The following is a 17,250-nucleotide window of genomic DNA, read 5'->3' on the forward strand; positions in this document are numbered from 1 at the left end:
CAACAAAAGTAGCATAGTTGAGAATCTAGCTCTGGACATTCCTAGCACTTACATAATTATTTCACTACCAACAGATTTACAATAAAATTAAAACAAAAAAGACAGTCTTTTAAGTGTAGTGACAGAATCCATTCCTGTTTTACTAAATAAGAACACATTAATCATGTATATGCATCATAGAAAAATTATTATCAACTTAAATTCACATAAAGAAAAAGATGTGCACTTTGCTGAATAATTTATTAGCCAAAACTTTAAGGCATCTTCTTTGAATATTAGTCATAATTCTGTTCTCTATAAAAGTATGTTTTTTCATTAAAAGAGAGAATAAATCACTCTAAGATATAGAAACCATAAATGCAAATATAAATACTAGACATTATTTGTAAGTAATTGGTAAATACTAGAAATTATTCTTCTTCAACTGGGACAAAGAGCATTTCCACTTTGAAGCCCCGAGCACTGATAAATACAGTAATTGGTGTACTCTTACTTACTTCTATAAAGTCATTTATCAATAATTCAAGTTCTCCATCCTGCTTCTTACTTTCTATATTTCCTGCTTTTACCCAAAAGTTCTAAAGAAAGGAAAACAGTATATTTTATGGTTTTCTCTTCCAATTCTCAGAAGGCTTTCATGCTATCTAAATAGAAACTGTGTATTTTTACAACTAGGAAGAAATCTTCAGCCCATTTATATGTTTTTTATTTCAATCTAAAATAAATAAAATTTTAATTAGGAGAATGTATAACTTGACTCTGACAAGTATTTTGATTTTAAAATAATATGCTTATTAAGTAAAAACTTAATCCAGGGTAGGTATTTCATTTAAAAAGTAACTGGATGTTTTCTAAAGTTTTAGAGATTGAGGGACAACCAACAAGCAAGATCACTGTCTTCCATAACGTGGTTAATTTTTAAAACTTTTTAATTAAAAAATTTATTTATTGAGTCTTATTTATTTGAAAGGCAGAGAGACAGAAATGAGATCTTCCATTTGTTGGTTCACTCTCCAAATGCCTACAACAAGGGCCAGCATTGTAGCCTTGTGGTTAATGTTAAGGTGCTGCCTGCAATGCAGTATCCCATATGAGCACTGATTCAAGTTCTAGCTGCTCCGCTTCTGATCTAGCTCCCTTTTAATTTGTCTGGGAAAGCATCAGAGGATGGTCCATGTACCTGGGCCCCTGCTGCCCATGTGGGAGATCTGGATTGAGTTCTTGGCTCCTGGCTTTGGCCTAGCCCCAGCTATTGTGATCATTTGGGGAGTGAGCCAGTGGATGGACGATTTCTTTCTGTCTCTGTTTCTGTCTCTCTCTCTTTCTCTCTCTCTGTCTCCCTCACTGTAACTCTGCCTTTCAAATAAAAATGCCTGCAATAGCTGATTCTGGGTCAGTGCAAAACCAGAAACATAGAACTCAATCTGAATCTCCCACACGGGTAATAGGGAATGCAAGTATGTCACCTATTGCTTTCTGGATCATTAGCAGGAAGCTGGAATCAGAAGCAGAGCTGGAACTTGAACTCTAGCACTAAAATATGAGATGTGAGCATTCCAAGTGGCATCTTCTGTGCCAATCTCCTACTCCACTTATTTACTTGAAGGGGGTGGGGAGGAAGGGAGGGAAAAAGAGAGGAAGAGAGTGGGAGAGAGAGAGAGAGCTAGAGCAAGGACATGGCAGAGAAGGAAAGCTCCCACCCACTGGTTCACTCCCCAAATGCCTGCACCAACCAACTAGGGCTGAACTAGCCTAAAGGTAGGAGCTGGGAACTCAATCTGTGTCTTCAACATGGGTGGCAAGGACCCAATCACTTAAGACATCACCACTGCCTTCCAGAGTCTGTGTTGGCTAGAAGCTGAAGGGAGGAGCCAGAGCCAGGTATCAAATTCAGGCACTCCAATATAAGACACAGGCATCTTAACCACTAGGCCAAATGTGTACTCCAAAACAATTGTTAAGAAAAGAGTACTCAAACAGATATTATTCATAACAGCCAAAAGGTGAAAGCCAATCTGGTTCTATCAACAGATCAATGAATAAATAATATCTGTTATAGACATATAATGGAATATTATTCTGTCTGAACAAAGGATATTCTGACACATGTTACAACATGGATGAACCTGAAGACATCATGTTAAAAAGCAATAAGCCAAACAACGACAAACATTGTATGATTCCACTGATGTGAGGGATCTAGAGCAGTCAAATTCAGAAACAGAAAGTAGACTGGTGTTTGCCAGGTGCTGGGAGATAGGAAATGTGGAGTTAGTGTTAGTAGATATAGAGTTTCAGTTGTGGAAGATGAAAAATTTGGGAGATGGATAGTGGCGATTGTTGAACAATAATGTGAAAGTAATTAAGGCCTCAAAATTGTATACTTCAAAATAGTTGAAATGGCAACTTTTATGTTATGCATATTTTACCACATTAAAAAAGAAAGTATATAACTAAGTAACACTCTAAAAACTTGAATAACAGTTTACCTAATCACAGATGAAGACAGTGTATAACCAGATATTTTTGAGACACCCTATGTCAGGAGTCTTTGATTTCACTATGCTTTGTTCTGCTTTCTCCATCCTTTAAGACCTCAACCCTCTAAGTTCCCCTGATTCCATTTATTCATTTCATGAATTATGAGTTCTAAGACAGCAAGACCAGACTCCAAAAATCTCTGATTGTTATATTCCAAAAAATTGTACTCTTTTTGAAGTCTGGTCTATGCAGCCAAAGAATACAATTTCATATCATATAGCATATTTTTGTAATAATTATCCTTTTATATAAAATTAATCCAGATCAATTTTATTATTACTATTATATACAACCCTTAATTATATATATTTTCTATAATTCCATATGTGGATTTTCTGGAATTTTAAATAATGTTCCAAAATTTCCACCTTAATTCCTAACTAGAAATGCTTAAGGATTATTATTATTATTATTTTTTTGACAGGCAGAGTGGATAGTGAGAGAGAGACAGAGAGAAAGGTCTTCCTTTTTGCCGTTGGTTCACCCTCCAATGGCCGCTGCAGCTGGCGAATCGCGCTGATCCGAAGCTTGGAGCCAGGTGCTTCTCCTGGTCTCCCATGCAGGTGCAGGGCCCAAGCACTTGGGCCATCCTCCACTGCACTCCCGGGACATAGCAGAGAGCTGGCCTGGAAGAGGGGCAACCGGGATAGAATTCGGTGCCCCAACCGGGACTAGAACCCAGTGTGCTTGCGCTGCAAGGCGGAGGATTAGCCTGTTGAGCCACAGCACTGGCCTTAAGGATTATTGATTTATGATTTATAAAACTTATGGTAACCTGCTTTCAAGTTCTTTGTTTTCATGACAAAGCCAGAAAACATAAATTATCAGAAAATTTTATTTTTGTCTTATCTTAAATGTTGTACTTAAGAACATGGACTTCGCAGTCACTTAAAATGAGTTAGAATTCTGGTTCTGACATCTACTAGATATGTGAGGGGGTAATTTAAAATCTGTAATCTTGGTTTCCTCATTTGTAAAATCTGGCTATTAATACCTGAGAGCTATCATAAGGACCATGAATAGAAAGCTTCTTAGCAATGTCTTACATGCAGTAAATTCTTAATAAATGGGAACTATTAACAATAACAATATAATATGTAGAAACACTAAGTGCACTTAAGCATATTGTTGAACTGAAAAACATTACATTCACCTTTTTAAAATGACTCCTTACACTGTTTTACTTTAACATAAAAAACTGTACTTTGTAAAACTAATTTTCTTTTGTTCAGTCTCTTTGAAATTACGTCAAACAAAAGAAATTAAGCCAAACCAAACTGAGAGAAATAAAACTATGTAAGTGTGTGTGTATACATATAAACATGTGTATACATGAAACACACTCCGTTATAATGTGCTATATACAATTTAAGGAAGTTGTATAGAAACATGGGAAAGAAGTTGAAAAGTAAACAGGAAGTTCCACAGACTACCATGAGGCATACAAATGCAGGCAAATTTCCAAGCTCAACTATTTGAATAATTCATTCAGAATCACAATACTATCAGAAAAAAAATATACTGTAATTCTTCTGGTTGTTGTCTTAGGGGATAGATCGACGAGTCCAGAAAGAGTTGAATAGTCTCATCCCTTCTTTTCAATGTAGTCAAAAGAATTTATGTTCTTTAAAGAAATTCAAGATGCTACAACAGTTGTCACTACTAAAGATTTCCCATTTGATAATGAGCTTTCTGCCACAATTTCACTAGAAAGCACAAAGAGTTTCTATATTCTTACTACCCAAACATAAAATAAAATTCAAATTAAACACTTGTGTTTCCAAAACATGTTCCTTAGAACACCAAGGGCATAAGACATTAGGATAGGAAGATAAAGGTGTTACTTGGACAAAGAAGTTGAAGTCTGGGAAATGCTTCATTCTTGTCTCTCTCTTAGAGATTCCTAATACTAATAATATACAAGGTTCTGAGAAGTCTGACAGTGAGCAGAGCTGTTACAGTTTTAACCAGTGTTCCTCAAACTTGTCTGACCATAAAATCTTTTGTTTTCAGGCAATGTCAAGGAACTAATGTTATTGATCAGTTATTTTGGAAAATGTACAACAAATTGCTTTAAGTTAGTTACTATATGGGTAGTAATTGGCAGAATTCACTGAGTCCCCAAAAGAACCTATTATATTTCATGTTAAAAAAAAATCTAATTCCTGGACTAGCATTTATAGTGGCAAACTTTCATTTTCTGAATATCTACTTTGAATATTTTCAAAAAATAATCATTTTCTGAATATCTATTTTTTCAGATATTTATCTGAATATCTACTGAATATCTACCGGACAACCTGCTTGTTATTTAATCAAGTCCAAACATCCAGTTTCTAATATCTGTGAAAAGCTAAAAATTGACGTGACTCTCCCATCCATTGCTTTTCTTTCTGGGCTTTACTGTAAGCTGAGAAAAATCTTGCAGCTATCAACTACTGCATATCTTCAAAAATGAGAATATTAAACTCAGTTACAGCACTTTATCAGTTGGTGCTATGAGCTTTCATTTACACAATTCCACAGTAAAACAATGAATGCTCCACGACATTAATTCTGAAGTAGAGTAGTGATTACTTTTTCCATCCCCTGACACCCCTCTAACCAGCACCCCAATAAACTATTTTATATATGAAGGTTAAGCAACTTGCCCCAAGTACCAATAGTCAGCAGGGACCAATTTCTTGTTGGAAAGACACTGTGCAGGTTACAACTATAGAAATTGTATCAGATAATCACACTAAAATATTAACAAAAACAGGAAATTCCTTTACTAATAGCTTATTATTTAAGGAATTTTCTTCTTTTGAAATAATTTTGGAACATAATTTACTAGAATTCTAAACTTGAACAAGAAAAATCAGATGGAATGGTAGATAACTTTTTCTGAGTTCAGAAATTAAGAATAAAATCTTAACAACTGTAATGAGACATCCATTTCTTTGTCCTTGTGTTAGATGAAACAAAATAAGCAAGCTATAATCAATTCTGGTTGTGAAATGTGAATGTGGATGATTATGCTGTCAGGCTGTGGCATCACTTTCTTCCTGGGCTCTCCCTTCAATTTCAAAAGTACAAAAAAGCATAACAACATGTTTAATGTGAGACACATCAACTATTTTTAAAAGTCTAAAAGGGGAGAAAATAATGACAGTCGTTACAGAAATCATATTTTGGTAGTTCATGAGCATTTGGTCATTGATTTTCAAGTTAAACAAAATTATATGGCCACTGGAAGAAAAAAACACTTCAAAACAGGTATGGCAGGATACATGTACTCATAGTATTTTATATTATGATAATATATACCAATAACAGTACACCAGAGATAAGGTAAGTGGTCAATGAGAAGGAAAAATCTGATGTGAAAGGAGTCAATATTGTTGATAATAAAGAAAAAGTATCAGGTTCAAGTTTTTGAATGTAGAAGCAGAGGTAACAAAAATTGGTCTTCACCTGGTAAGTGTGTACTCCCTGAGTCCTGAATGCAAATTCATGGCAGAAAAAGTACCTATGCATCCACGCAATCTTTTGTCTCGACCAATCTTCCATGTTACAAACAGTGGGCTGTAATGGAAGATAAAAATAGGGTAAATCAGTCAATTCAATTCAAGCAAGTATCTATTGAGTATTCACCATATGCCAGGTTAGGTGCCTGAGATATAAAAACCAAAAGACAGGCCCCCAGGGGGCTGAGTCTAGCCCAGTAGGACTCCATTAGCAAAAATTGTACTACATCATACTGTGTTCTATGTGTTAGGTATCACAATGCATGTTTTCAACAAATAATTTATGTTACTCTTCATCAACAACTCTAGGAGGCTGATACTAACATTCCTTTCTATAGATGGGGTCATCCCATGGTTTATACATAAGGAAGTAAGTCCTCAAACCTGGGCAATCTTAACTATAACGCCTTAACCATCCCATATTCCTCACTTAAACTTCAAGTAACTGATTGATTCATAAGTTTAATTTATAAAACCAGGGAAAAAGTCAATAGTTTCAATACTTCCTGAAAATACCAGGGCTATGTATTGTGAAATGTGCTGTGAGAGACACAAGGATACCTAAAACTCAGCCATCACTTTCTAGGACCCAGTACAGGTGGCAACCAAGTTCATAGCTAAATAACAGAAGGCAAAAGAAAATAAACACTATAAACCACATACAAAATGTCCTAAATTAAGGTACTGGGATAGAAGATAATTTCATCAAGCTTGATAACCTCCAGCTTGGCCTAGAAAAATGAATAGAGTTTGCAGAGGTAAAGAACAACAGGAGGGCCAGCGTTGTGGCTCACTTGGTTAATCCTCTGCCTACAGCGTTGGTATCCCATATGGGCGCCGGGTTCTAGTCCCGGTTGCTCCTCTTCCACTCCAGCTCTCTGCTGTGGCCCTAGAGGGCAGTGGAGGATGGCCCAAGTGCTTGGGCCCCTGCACCCACATGGGAGACCAGGAAGAAGCACCTGGCTCCTGGCTTTGGGTCGGCACAGCGCTGGCCGTAGCGGCCATTTGGGGAGTGAACCAACAGAAGGCAGACCTTTCTCTCTGTCTCTCTCTCTCACTGTCTGTAACTCTGTCAAATAATAATAATAAAAAAAAACAGGAAACATTAACCGAACAATACCCTGAAACTAGAAAATTTAGCATTGCCTATAAATATAATCTCTTAAGCAGCAAAGAACAAAGTATCAATTATAATAAAATGGCATCAAGAATAATATGGTTTTAAATGAAGTTTAAAACAGCAGATATTTGGATTCAGCTGCAAATCAATGACAATCTCAATTAATGGTTAGGTACAGACACAATTATGTTCTAATTAGAAGCAATTTATACCACAGTTTTTAGGAAGTAAATTGATTTACACATCTTGGGACTTTTGTAAACACAAATACACTACAGTTAAAGATGGTCTTACGAGTATTCACAGCAATACTGATATACTTTTGCTTTTTAAAAAAATTTTAGGGGGATATAACATATCTCATATATTTCTTTTTAAAGAAGATAGAACATGTTTAAGATTTATTTTTTTTGAAAGGCAGAGCTACAGAGAGGTAGAAAAGAGATAAAAAGAGAGGTCTTCCATCTGCTGATTCACTCCCCAAATGGCCACAATGGCTGGAGCTGGGCTGATCTGAAGCCAGGAGCCTGCAGGCTCCTCCTGGTCTCCCACGTGGGTACAGGGGGCCAAGCACCTGGGCCATCCTCCACTGCCTTCCCAGGACATAGCAGAGAGCTGGATCAGAAGTGGAGCAGCCAGAACTAGAACCAGCAGTGCCCACATGGGATTGCCAGCACTGCAGGCCATGACTTTACCCACTACATCACAGCGCCAGTCCTCTTATCTCATATACTTTTTACAATACACTGGTGAGTTGGAGAACACATTTTAAATTACTCTCTTGTTGGTCATTGGCAGTGAGATGAAAAGATATTCCACTCAAGCACTTCAATCACTCACCTGAGACACTTAAATTATGCCAAGTACTGACTGGCAGTCACCATGATGGACAGGTTCCTAAATAAATGCTGTATACAAACCATGGAGTGATACTAAGAGCTATATTCTTCAAAGAGTTTAATGTCCAATATAATTGAAAAAGACATCTAAAATGTAATGGCAGGTTATTGTCATCTCTAGCATTTAAGTGCTTGATGACTTCCACTAAAGGTACTAAAATCAGAAGGCAAAAGCCAGGTTTTCTGCTTTCTATATCATATGTACAAAATAACTTACAACTTGAGACAAGAGTCTAATGCTCCATCTAGAAATCTCTCCCTAATTGTTCTTGGCTAAAAGTTGATCAGGAAGACAAGAATTAGATGGATTACTCTCTCACCAATTCTTGTATCACATATACAAATACTAATATGCTAAAACTCATAGTATCTTCAAAGATGAATGTCACCTGTTTATTGTTCACTTCCTAACTCTGTAGAGTCAACATCAGCAACCATTTCTGTGTTATAGCAATTCTTTCTCATAATAATGACTACACATAGTATCTCCTTGTAAGACAAATCCTGTGGAAGCTTCAGAATGAAGTGAATCATGCTGAAATACATGTAATAACATATCTTTTAAAACACAGAACTATGTTGTATAGACTCTTACACAGTAACTTAAGTGAACCAAAAAGTGTGAGTGAATTAATTTCCTATTAAAAAATTAGAAATGAAAGTCACTTAAAAGTACTTTATCTTCGGGGCCAGTGCTGTGGTGTAGTGGATAAAGCCACCACCTACAGTGCCGGCATCCCATATAGGCACCAGTTTGAGTCCTGGATGCTCCCCTTCCGGTCCAGCTCTCTGCTATGGCCTGGGAAAGCAGTGGAAGATGGTCCAAGCCCTTGGGTTCTTGCACCCACATGAGAGATCTGGAAGAAGCTCCTGGCCCCTGATCGGTACATCTCTGGCTGATGTGCCCAATTTGGGAGTGAACCAGCAGATGGAAGACTCCTCTCCCTCTCCCTCTCCCTCCCTCCCCTTCTGTGTAACTCTTTCAAATAAATAATAAATACATCTTTTTCAAAAAGTACTTTATCTTCAGTTCTCTTATGCATCCTACCAAAATATGCATAGATGCATACACTATTCTTCTTATAATCTAACCCTATCTGCACAAGTCACCATGCAAAATGTAATGTATAACTAGAAAAAAAATACACAAACAGCACAGCATGCCTGGAAATATTTTGGAGAGTACTCAAGCACAGAGTGGAGGAAATTACCTATAGTCTCTTATGATACTTTGCTATTCCTGATGAGGGAATGATTAATTCAGGACTTAAGGTGCTAGAGGATAAGCTGCATTTTACAGGGTGGCCCCGGGAGCAAAGGCACTACACAATAAGCAAGAGTATGGCAATATAAAATTGCACAGCATATTCAGGGAACAGGAGGTAGTCTGATGGTCTTGATAAATTATTCTGGTCTCTTCCAGATTTAACATTCTTTGAATCTTAGGCACTGCTGAATATGTATTCTCAAGAGCTCTCAGTAGAGGTGGAGCAAGGGCAAGCATTGTGGCATAGCAGGTTAAGCTTCCATTTGAGACACCAGCATCCCACATCAGAATACTGCTTTCGATCCAGCTTCCTACTAATGCACCTGGGAAGGCAGTAGATGGTGGCCCACGAGCTTGGGCTCCTGCCACCCACGTGGAAGACTGAGATGGAGTTCCTGGTGCTGGCTTCAGCCTGGCCCAGCCCTGGCTATTGCAGCCATTTGGGGAGTGAACCAGCAGATGGAAAATCTGTCTCCCTACCCCGATGTCATTCTGCCTTTCAAATAAATGAATAAATAAACAAATCTTTTTAAGAAGAGGTTAATCAGATGCAGAATCATTTATACTTTCCCTCTTCCTCACCTGTCCAGGGTAACATTAATTTTGAGGACTGAGACTGCAGGAAGTATCTACTATGTCAAAGATGGGAGGTAGTGCTACTCTACAATCTGTGTTGAGGACAGATGCCTGAAGATGGAAAGCCTGTCAGCTTTTAGCACACAAAACACAGCTATTCCCTAAAAATCTGGCACTCTGAATTCTCATTTGAAAATGCTCACATAGTGTTTTATAAAGAATACATATATGAAATAAAAAACAATCAAATACCTAAAAGCAACAGTTAATAAGGAAAAAAATCCAGACTTATGCATTTTAAAGTAGAATGAACAGAATAAACATTGCTGAACACAAGAGATTGCATTTTGTGTTGACAAATTCTTTGTGCGGGCAATGACTACAGGGAAATTCAATATGTATTATTGGAAAAAAAGCAACACAAATTTTTCTTCACCTAACACAAAGAGGAAAGACACAGGCAATTTCAGTCTGTTGTGCTATTAAAACATGTAAGTACTCATGAGGATTTAAAACATCAGCAATAATCACAGACAGATCAAAGTAGAAAAAAGTATTTTGGGTCTGTTGAGAGGAGTTGCTCAATGACAAGAAAATAAGGAAAATAGTCATAGTAAGAGAAAGACTGATTTTGGAAAATGCTTCTACCATATGGTTCAAGGCCACCTACATACATTGCAAAAATACTACAAACTAGAAAGGAGCTCAAAATAAGATGAAATATTAATGGAAATGTCTGCTAAGAGTAACTAGACATAGCTTTTTAAGGATTTTTCCTACTTCTGAGCATTTTGTACCACTATGTTCTATGAAACCTTTGGAGAAAAGCAAACTCTCCAATTTTCCAAATCTGTAGACAGAAACAGGAAGTATCCATCCCAACAAGGTGAATTTTCCCTGCCAACTGGCAGCCAATAATGCCAGGCCAACAGAGGCTCTAAGGGAAATGTAGATGCATGGAATCAGCAAAAGAATAAAAAGGCAAAAGGATAAAAAGCAATCTAAATCTGCATAGTATACTCCCCAGTCCACACTGTATTCCACTTCCCATACCCCTCTTCTGAGACTATTCTACTGATACAAGCGAAAACAGACTATATATATATATATATATATATATATATATATACATATATATATACATATATATAGCTTATGTGAGTGAGATACAATTAAATGAGACAATGGAAAAAGTATATTTACCTTAAATACTCTATCCTATAATAAGGTAAAAAAAGGAGTTTAAAAAAATCAACTTACACCATTGCAAGTTCTCACTCTGTGGCAATTTGCTCTTCCTTAGAATGAAATTTATAGGTGTCACTGTTAACAAAATATTAATCCCTACCAATATGATAATAATTTACTATAACAGGTATACTCAACAAGGTTATTTATATTGAAGGTAGATACAGGAGAAAGAGAAACCTTCATCTGCCATCAAATAATGATTGTTTCTAAATCATACTTAGGTTTCTCAGAATTTTTCTCAAAAATCCAACTATGCTACTCATAATATCTAACTAAACTCAAAACCAAATTCTCCAGAATCTAGAAGCTTAAAGAAAAATAGAAATGGTGATGTCTTCTATCTACCACCAGGCTAAAAGCTTTCATATCCTACTTCAACAAAAAGAAGCTATATATTTCATTTTCAAGCCATACAAACTACAGATTAATTTAAAAGTGTATCTAATATGGTTAAATTTCTTAGTTCAGGCTGTAATAACAAAATACTATAGACTGAGTGGCCTGAAGCACAGAAATTTATTTTATTATTGTTCTAGAGGCTAAAAGGTTCAAGATCAAGGTTACGGCACAGTTCAGTTCCTTGTAAGAGGTCTCTTTATGGCTTGTTGATGGCCACTTTGTCCTCACAAAGCTTTTTCTGGGAGGATGCGCAAGGAAAGAGAGTGACAAAGCAAGCATGCTCTCTAGTATCTCTCTTTATAAGGATACTAATCCTGTTGGATCAGAGACCCATCAATATGACTTGATTTAACCTTAATTACTTCTTTGTAGGCCCTAACTCCAATATACATTTGTGACTATACATCACAAATATTTTTGGGGGTAGGACTTAACGTATGAATTTGAGGGTAGCACAATTTAGTCTGTAAGAAATGGCTAACAAAAAATTAAGTAAAGTTTATATAATAATGTATCTAAGGTCATTAGCTAAAGACCCTATAAGACATGATCTATTTCCTTTTCATTTTACAATTGAAAAACAAAGAGGTCCAGGGAGTAAAATGCAGTCACCACACTGGTCAGTGTTAGAATCCAGCAAGTTCTATAATTTTATTATCAACTTCATGTTTTTTTTTCTACTACAAAAAAAAATGAGTACAAAACCTAGATGTCTTCCAAAAGACCAGATAACAGCAAAACCCCAATAAATATACATAGTACCACAAATGTGAGCAAAAGGACAAATATTCTCCTCTTACTCTTTTCAGAAGGACAGAGAGGAAGAGGAGAGGAGGAGAGAGGAGAGGGGAGAGGGGAGAGGAGGAAAGACAAGGAGAGGGGAAGAAAGGAGACAGAACAGATTAGCTGAGAAAACAGTAGAACAAACTGGAAAACCTAGATCAGCCTAGAAACACTAAGCCCTAAACTTCGATACTATTCTCATTAGAAACCCATAGCCGGGGCCGGCGCTGTGCCATAGAGGGTAAAGCTGCCGCCTGCAGTGCTAGCATCCCATATGGGCGCCAGTTCAAGACCCGGCTGTTCCACTTCTGATCCAGCTCTCTGCTATGGCCTGGGAAAGCAGTAGAAGATGGCCCAAATCCTTGGGCCCCTGCACCCATGTGGGAGACCCAGAGGAAGCTCCTGGCTGCTGGCTTCGGATCGACGCACTTTGGGCTGTTGCGACCAATTGGGGAGTGAATCAGTGGGTGGAAGACCAACTGACCTGCCTCTCCTTCTCTGTGTAACTCTAACTTCCAAAGTGAATAAAGGGGGGGCCGGCGCCATGGCTCACTTGGTTAACCCTTCACCTGTGGCACTGGCATCCCATATGGGCACCGGGTTCTAGTTCCAGCTGCTCCTCTTCCAATCCAGCTCTCTGCTGTGGCCTGGGAAGGCAGTGGAGGATGGCCCAGGTGCTTGGGCGCCTGCACCCGCATGGGAGACCAGGAGGAAGCACCTGAATCCTGGCTTCGGATCGGCATAGCTCTGGCCATAGCGGCCATTTTGGGGGGTGAACCAACAGAAGAAAGGAAGACCTTTCTCTCTGTCTCTCTCTCTTACTGTCTAACTCTGTCAAATAATAAAATAGAAAAACAAAGTGAATAAAGGAATCTTAAAAAAAGCCCATAGCCAAGCCTACCATTTTATCTTTGATGGCTCCTCAACACCCTTACTGATCCTTTCTCAGTCTTCTCACTTCATATTTTCCTTCATCAAATCCAAAATCTTCCATCTATTATCTACAAATTTCCTTCAAATCTTAATTTTTATTTACCTTTATATAATAACTACTCAGCCAAGTATTGATCTGATATTGGATTAAATAATTACTTATAAAATAAATTACTTAACTCTTCTAAATAATTTGAAATTCAAATTGAGAAGACAAGACAGGAATCAGAAGGAGTTAACCTTGGTGGAATCAGGGTGGAAAAGGTAAGATTTAGGTGAATTTTAAATTTTCTAATCCACATTAATCTTCAACTACAAGTGAAGAAAATACACTAAATCATTACAATAGTCTTACACCACACTCCTCCCTCCAACCTTTGTAATAGCTTGTATCTCATAGGGCTCATGAAAATAAGGAGACATTGCTTAGAAAGACAACACAGATTAATATAAGAGATTGCAGATACCTGAAAATGGGAATTGGGAACTACCAATCTTTCAATGCCTTTCTTTTCTTGATGTTCCCATAATTCTATTACTGTTATTATATATTCTCCCCCCACCATTTTTTATAATTTAACTTAACTGGAAAATGCCAGATGAAGGGAGGCAGACTAAAGTCTAACAGATGACTGGGAAAGTTTAAAAAAAATTATAAGTCAAGAGTAATCATCACTGACACACAACCAGCTAAATCACAAGCATACTTTAAGGGATTAGCTGATTCTACCAAATTTTTAAGTAAAAGAATTATTTCTTCTTCTCAGCAAGATGAAATCAATTTTCAGCAAACTTTTTAGATAATTCTGTTTCAGATTTGATATACTAATATAGTCTTATTTTGGTGTGTTTTAGTGTCCAGCTAGATGAGAAACACTTTCCTGAATTAGAAAAAAATACCATATTTGCATGTATTTTCTTTTCTTAGTTTACCTTGCAGTGGGCATTACATTTAATGTAGGGCAACATTTTAATAAGGACATAGCTGTGTGTTTTCTCTTGATAACACAGCACAAGTCTTCATTGAAAATCCAATCTACAAATATTAAGTGACAATTTGCTATATATTTTAAAAATGAATAATTTTATTTAGAATTCCTATTCTGAACCATTTGTTCAAAGAGCTTTAATACTTGACATTCAACCTTTACTACTATAATTAATTCAAATTGGGCAAAAACCCACAAAAGACATTCTATTAAAGTTCCAAGACTCGTAAATTCAGTGTAAGCCAAACTAAGAAAAACAGGAGAGGTAGGTATAAAAGTTTTAGAATGATTCATACAGATGACTTTTACTTTTTATGCCATTATAGACTTCTATGGAACTTTGTATTGCTACTTCCATTTGATTGCATATGCCAGATGGTCAGGGAATTCATAGCACTTTATTTTTTTAAAGATTTATTATTTATTTAAAAGTCTGAGTTACACAAAGGGAGAGAGAGAGAGGGGAGAGAGGAGAGAGGAGAGAGGAGAGAGGAGAGGGGAGAGGGGACAGGGGGGAGGGGGAGGGAGAAAGAGATATTCCATCTCCTGGTTCACACCCTGATTTGGCCACAATGGCAGGAGCTGCACCAATTCAAAGGTAGGAGCCAGGAGCTTCTTCTGGGTCTCCCACATGGGTACAGGGGCCTAAGGACTTAAGCCATCCTCTACTGCTTTCCCAGGCCACAGCAGAGAGCTGGATCGGAAGTGCAGCAGCGGGTCTCGAACCAGCACCCACATGGGCTGCTGGCACTGAAGGCAGTGGCTTAACCTGCTATGCCACAGCACTGGCCCCTCATAGCACTTTAAATAAAATAATGAAATGAACTAAAGATTTTGTTCATTTGATTTAGTTTCTGTACCTATATCAACTCCTCAGCTAATGACCTTTTAGCATCTTCTCAAAAGAATCCACTTCTAGCAGAAACACAGTAGATGGGAAATAAATATGATCACTGATTTTTTAAAGATTTATTTATTTATTTGAAGGAAAGAGTTAGAGAGAGGCAGAGGCAGAAAGAGAAAGAGAAAGATCTTCCATCTGCTGGTTCACTCCCCAAATGGCTGCAACAGCCAGAACTGTGCTGATCCAAAGCCAGGAGCCAGGAGCCAGGAGCTTCTTCTGAGTCTCTGAGGTGGGTGCAGGGGCCCAAGGACTTGGGCCATCTTCTACTGCTTTCCCAGGCCATAGCAGGGAGCTGGATCAGAAGTGGAGCAACCGGGACTTGAACCTGCACCCACATGGGATGCCAGCACTGCAGGCAGAGGCCTTACCCATTACACCACAGTGCTGGCTCCATCACTGATTTAAATGCTAATATAAACAGAGACAGAAAATTATCCAGCTTCTTCATTCTAGATTTTATCTTGTTTCCCATTCCAAAAAGATCTGATACAACGTGCCAGCTTAATAAGAGGTGCAATAAAACTGATGTATATGTTTTCACATGTTTGCTAGGTTTAGAGAAGTAACTCCTTTGATTTTAGGGTCCTTTTATTGGATAAGTTGCTCTCATTGGAGAAAGGAGCTGGAAAGACTCAGGGTTATAGCAAGAATTCAGCAGGCCTTTCTCATTTTAGAGATCAAGAAAGGCAGAACCTAGGGGCAAAGTAGTCAACTGAGACCTTACTTTGTATCAGGACTGCTTATGATGCCTTGGTTGTTTTATCTCCCTCCCTTTTTTTTATTTTTTATTTTTTTTTATTTTTGACAGGCAGAGTGGACAGTGAGAGAGAGACAGAGAGAAAGGTCCTCCTTTTGCCGTTGGTTCACCCTCCAATGGCCGCCGCGGTAGCGCGCTGCGGCCAGCGCACCGCGTTGATCCGATGGCAGGAGCCAGGCGCTTCTCCTGGTCTCCCATGGGGTGCAGGGCCCAAGAACTTGGGCCATCCTCCACTGCACTCCCTGGCCACAGCAGAGAGCTGGCCTGGAAGAGGGGCAACCGGGACAGGATCTGTGCCCCGACCGGGACTAGAACCCAGTGTGCCGGTGCCGCAAGGCGGAGGATTAGCCTAGTGAGCCGCGGCGCCGGCCTATTTCCTTCCTTTTTACCTATCAAAAACAGTTCATCTCTCAAGAACCTCTACTACGAAATATCCAAGAGGTCGAGGCTTCTTAAAGATAGAATTTACATCCCTACCTCCATAAAATACTTCTTTTTAGAGATACACATTATTAATCTATAACCAATGAATGGATCCATTGAAGTGTAAAATTCAATGAACTTTGACAAATGTATACATATATGTAACTAAACTGCTATCAAGGTGTACAACCTTTCCATCACCCCGAAGAGTTTCTTCATGTCTCCATGTAATCAATCCCCTCCCTCAGAGTTCTGGTACCTTGCCAACCAGAATCTCCAAAATTTCATAAAGATGGAATCATCTAGTATGCATTCCTTCATGTCAACCTTTCCCTTAGCATAATGTTTTGTTATTCACTAATATTGTTTGGTTCTTTTTATTACCAGGAAGTGCTGCACTGAATAGAAACACCATAAATTTTTATCCATTCAACTGTTAATAGCTATGTTCAAGTTTTTTTAATAGTTTATTGATGCATAATTGACATACACAGAATCACACACATCTACTGTGTACAATTTGATGAGTTTGGACAGGTGCTAACAAAAGCAATGCCATCACTACAAGCAAGTAATAGGTATATCCAACACCTCCAAAAAGTGTGTCCCTCTTTGTATCGCTTTGTTTCTTTGTTTTGCAGTAAGAACACTTAATATGAGATCTATCCTCTTCACAAATTTTGAAGTGCATGATGCTTAATTGTAATCTATAGGCCCTATGCTGCATAGCAGATCTTTAGAACTTACTCATCTAGCATATCTGAAACTTATAGCCATTGAACAATCCTCATCCTCCCACTCCAGTCTCCAGTATACACTACTGTATTCACCATTTCTATTAGTTTGACTATTATAAATATTTAGTGAGAGAAACCATTCAGTATTTGTGTTTCTGTGAC

General features: G+C 37.9%; 1 protein-coding gene across 2 annotated transcripts in view; it reads right to left on the reverse strand.

Annotated features, from left to right (window-relative positions):
• Positions 1 to 17,250, reverse strand: part of AMMECR1 (AMMECR nuclear protein 1) — a 128,722-nt gene that overhangs the window by 56,489 nt on the left and 54,983 nt on the right. Inside the window, exon 2 of one of the 2 annotated variants that reach the window (XM_062183823.1) lies at positions 5,998 to 6,108. The exons of the other annotated variant lie outside the window; for it this stretch is intronic. Coding sequence (XP_062039807.1) covers positions 5,998 to 6,108 — 111 coding nt within the window. The remainder of the gene's footprint in view (positions 1 to 5,997; positions 6,109 to 17,250) is intronic. 2 annotated transcript variants of the gene reach the window in all.

The sequence above is a fragment of the Lepus europaeus genome, chromosome X (assembly GCF_033115175.1).
Source record: "Lepus europaeus isolate LE1 chromosome X, mLepTim1.pri, whole genome shotgun sequence".
NCBI lineage: Eukaryota > Metazoa > Chordata > Mammalia > Lagomorpha > Leporidae > Lepus > Lepus europaeus.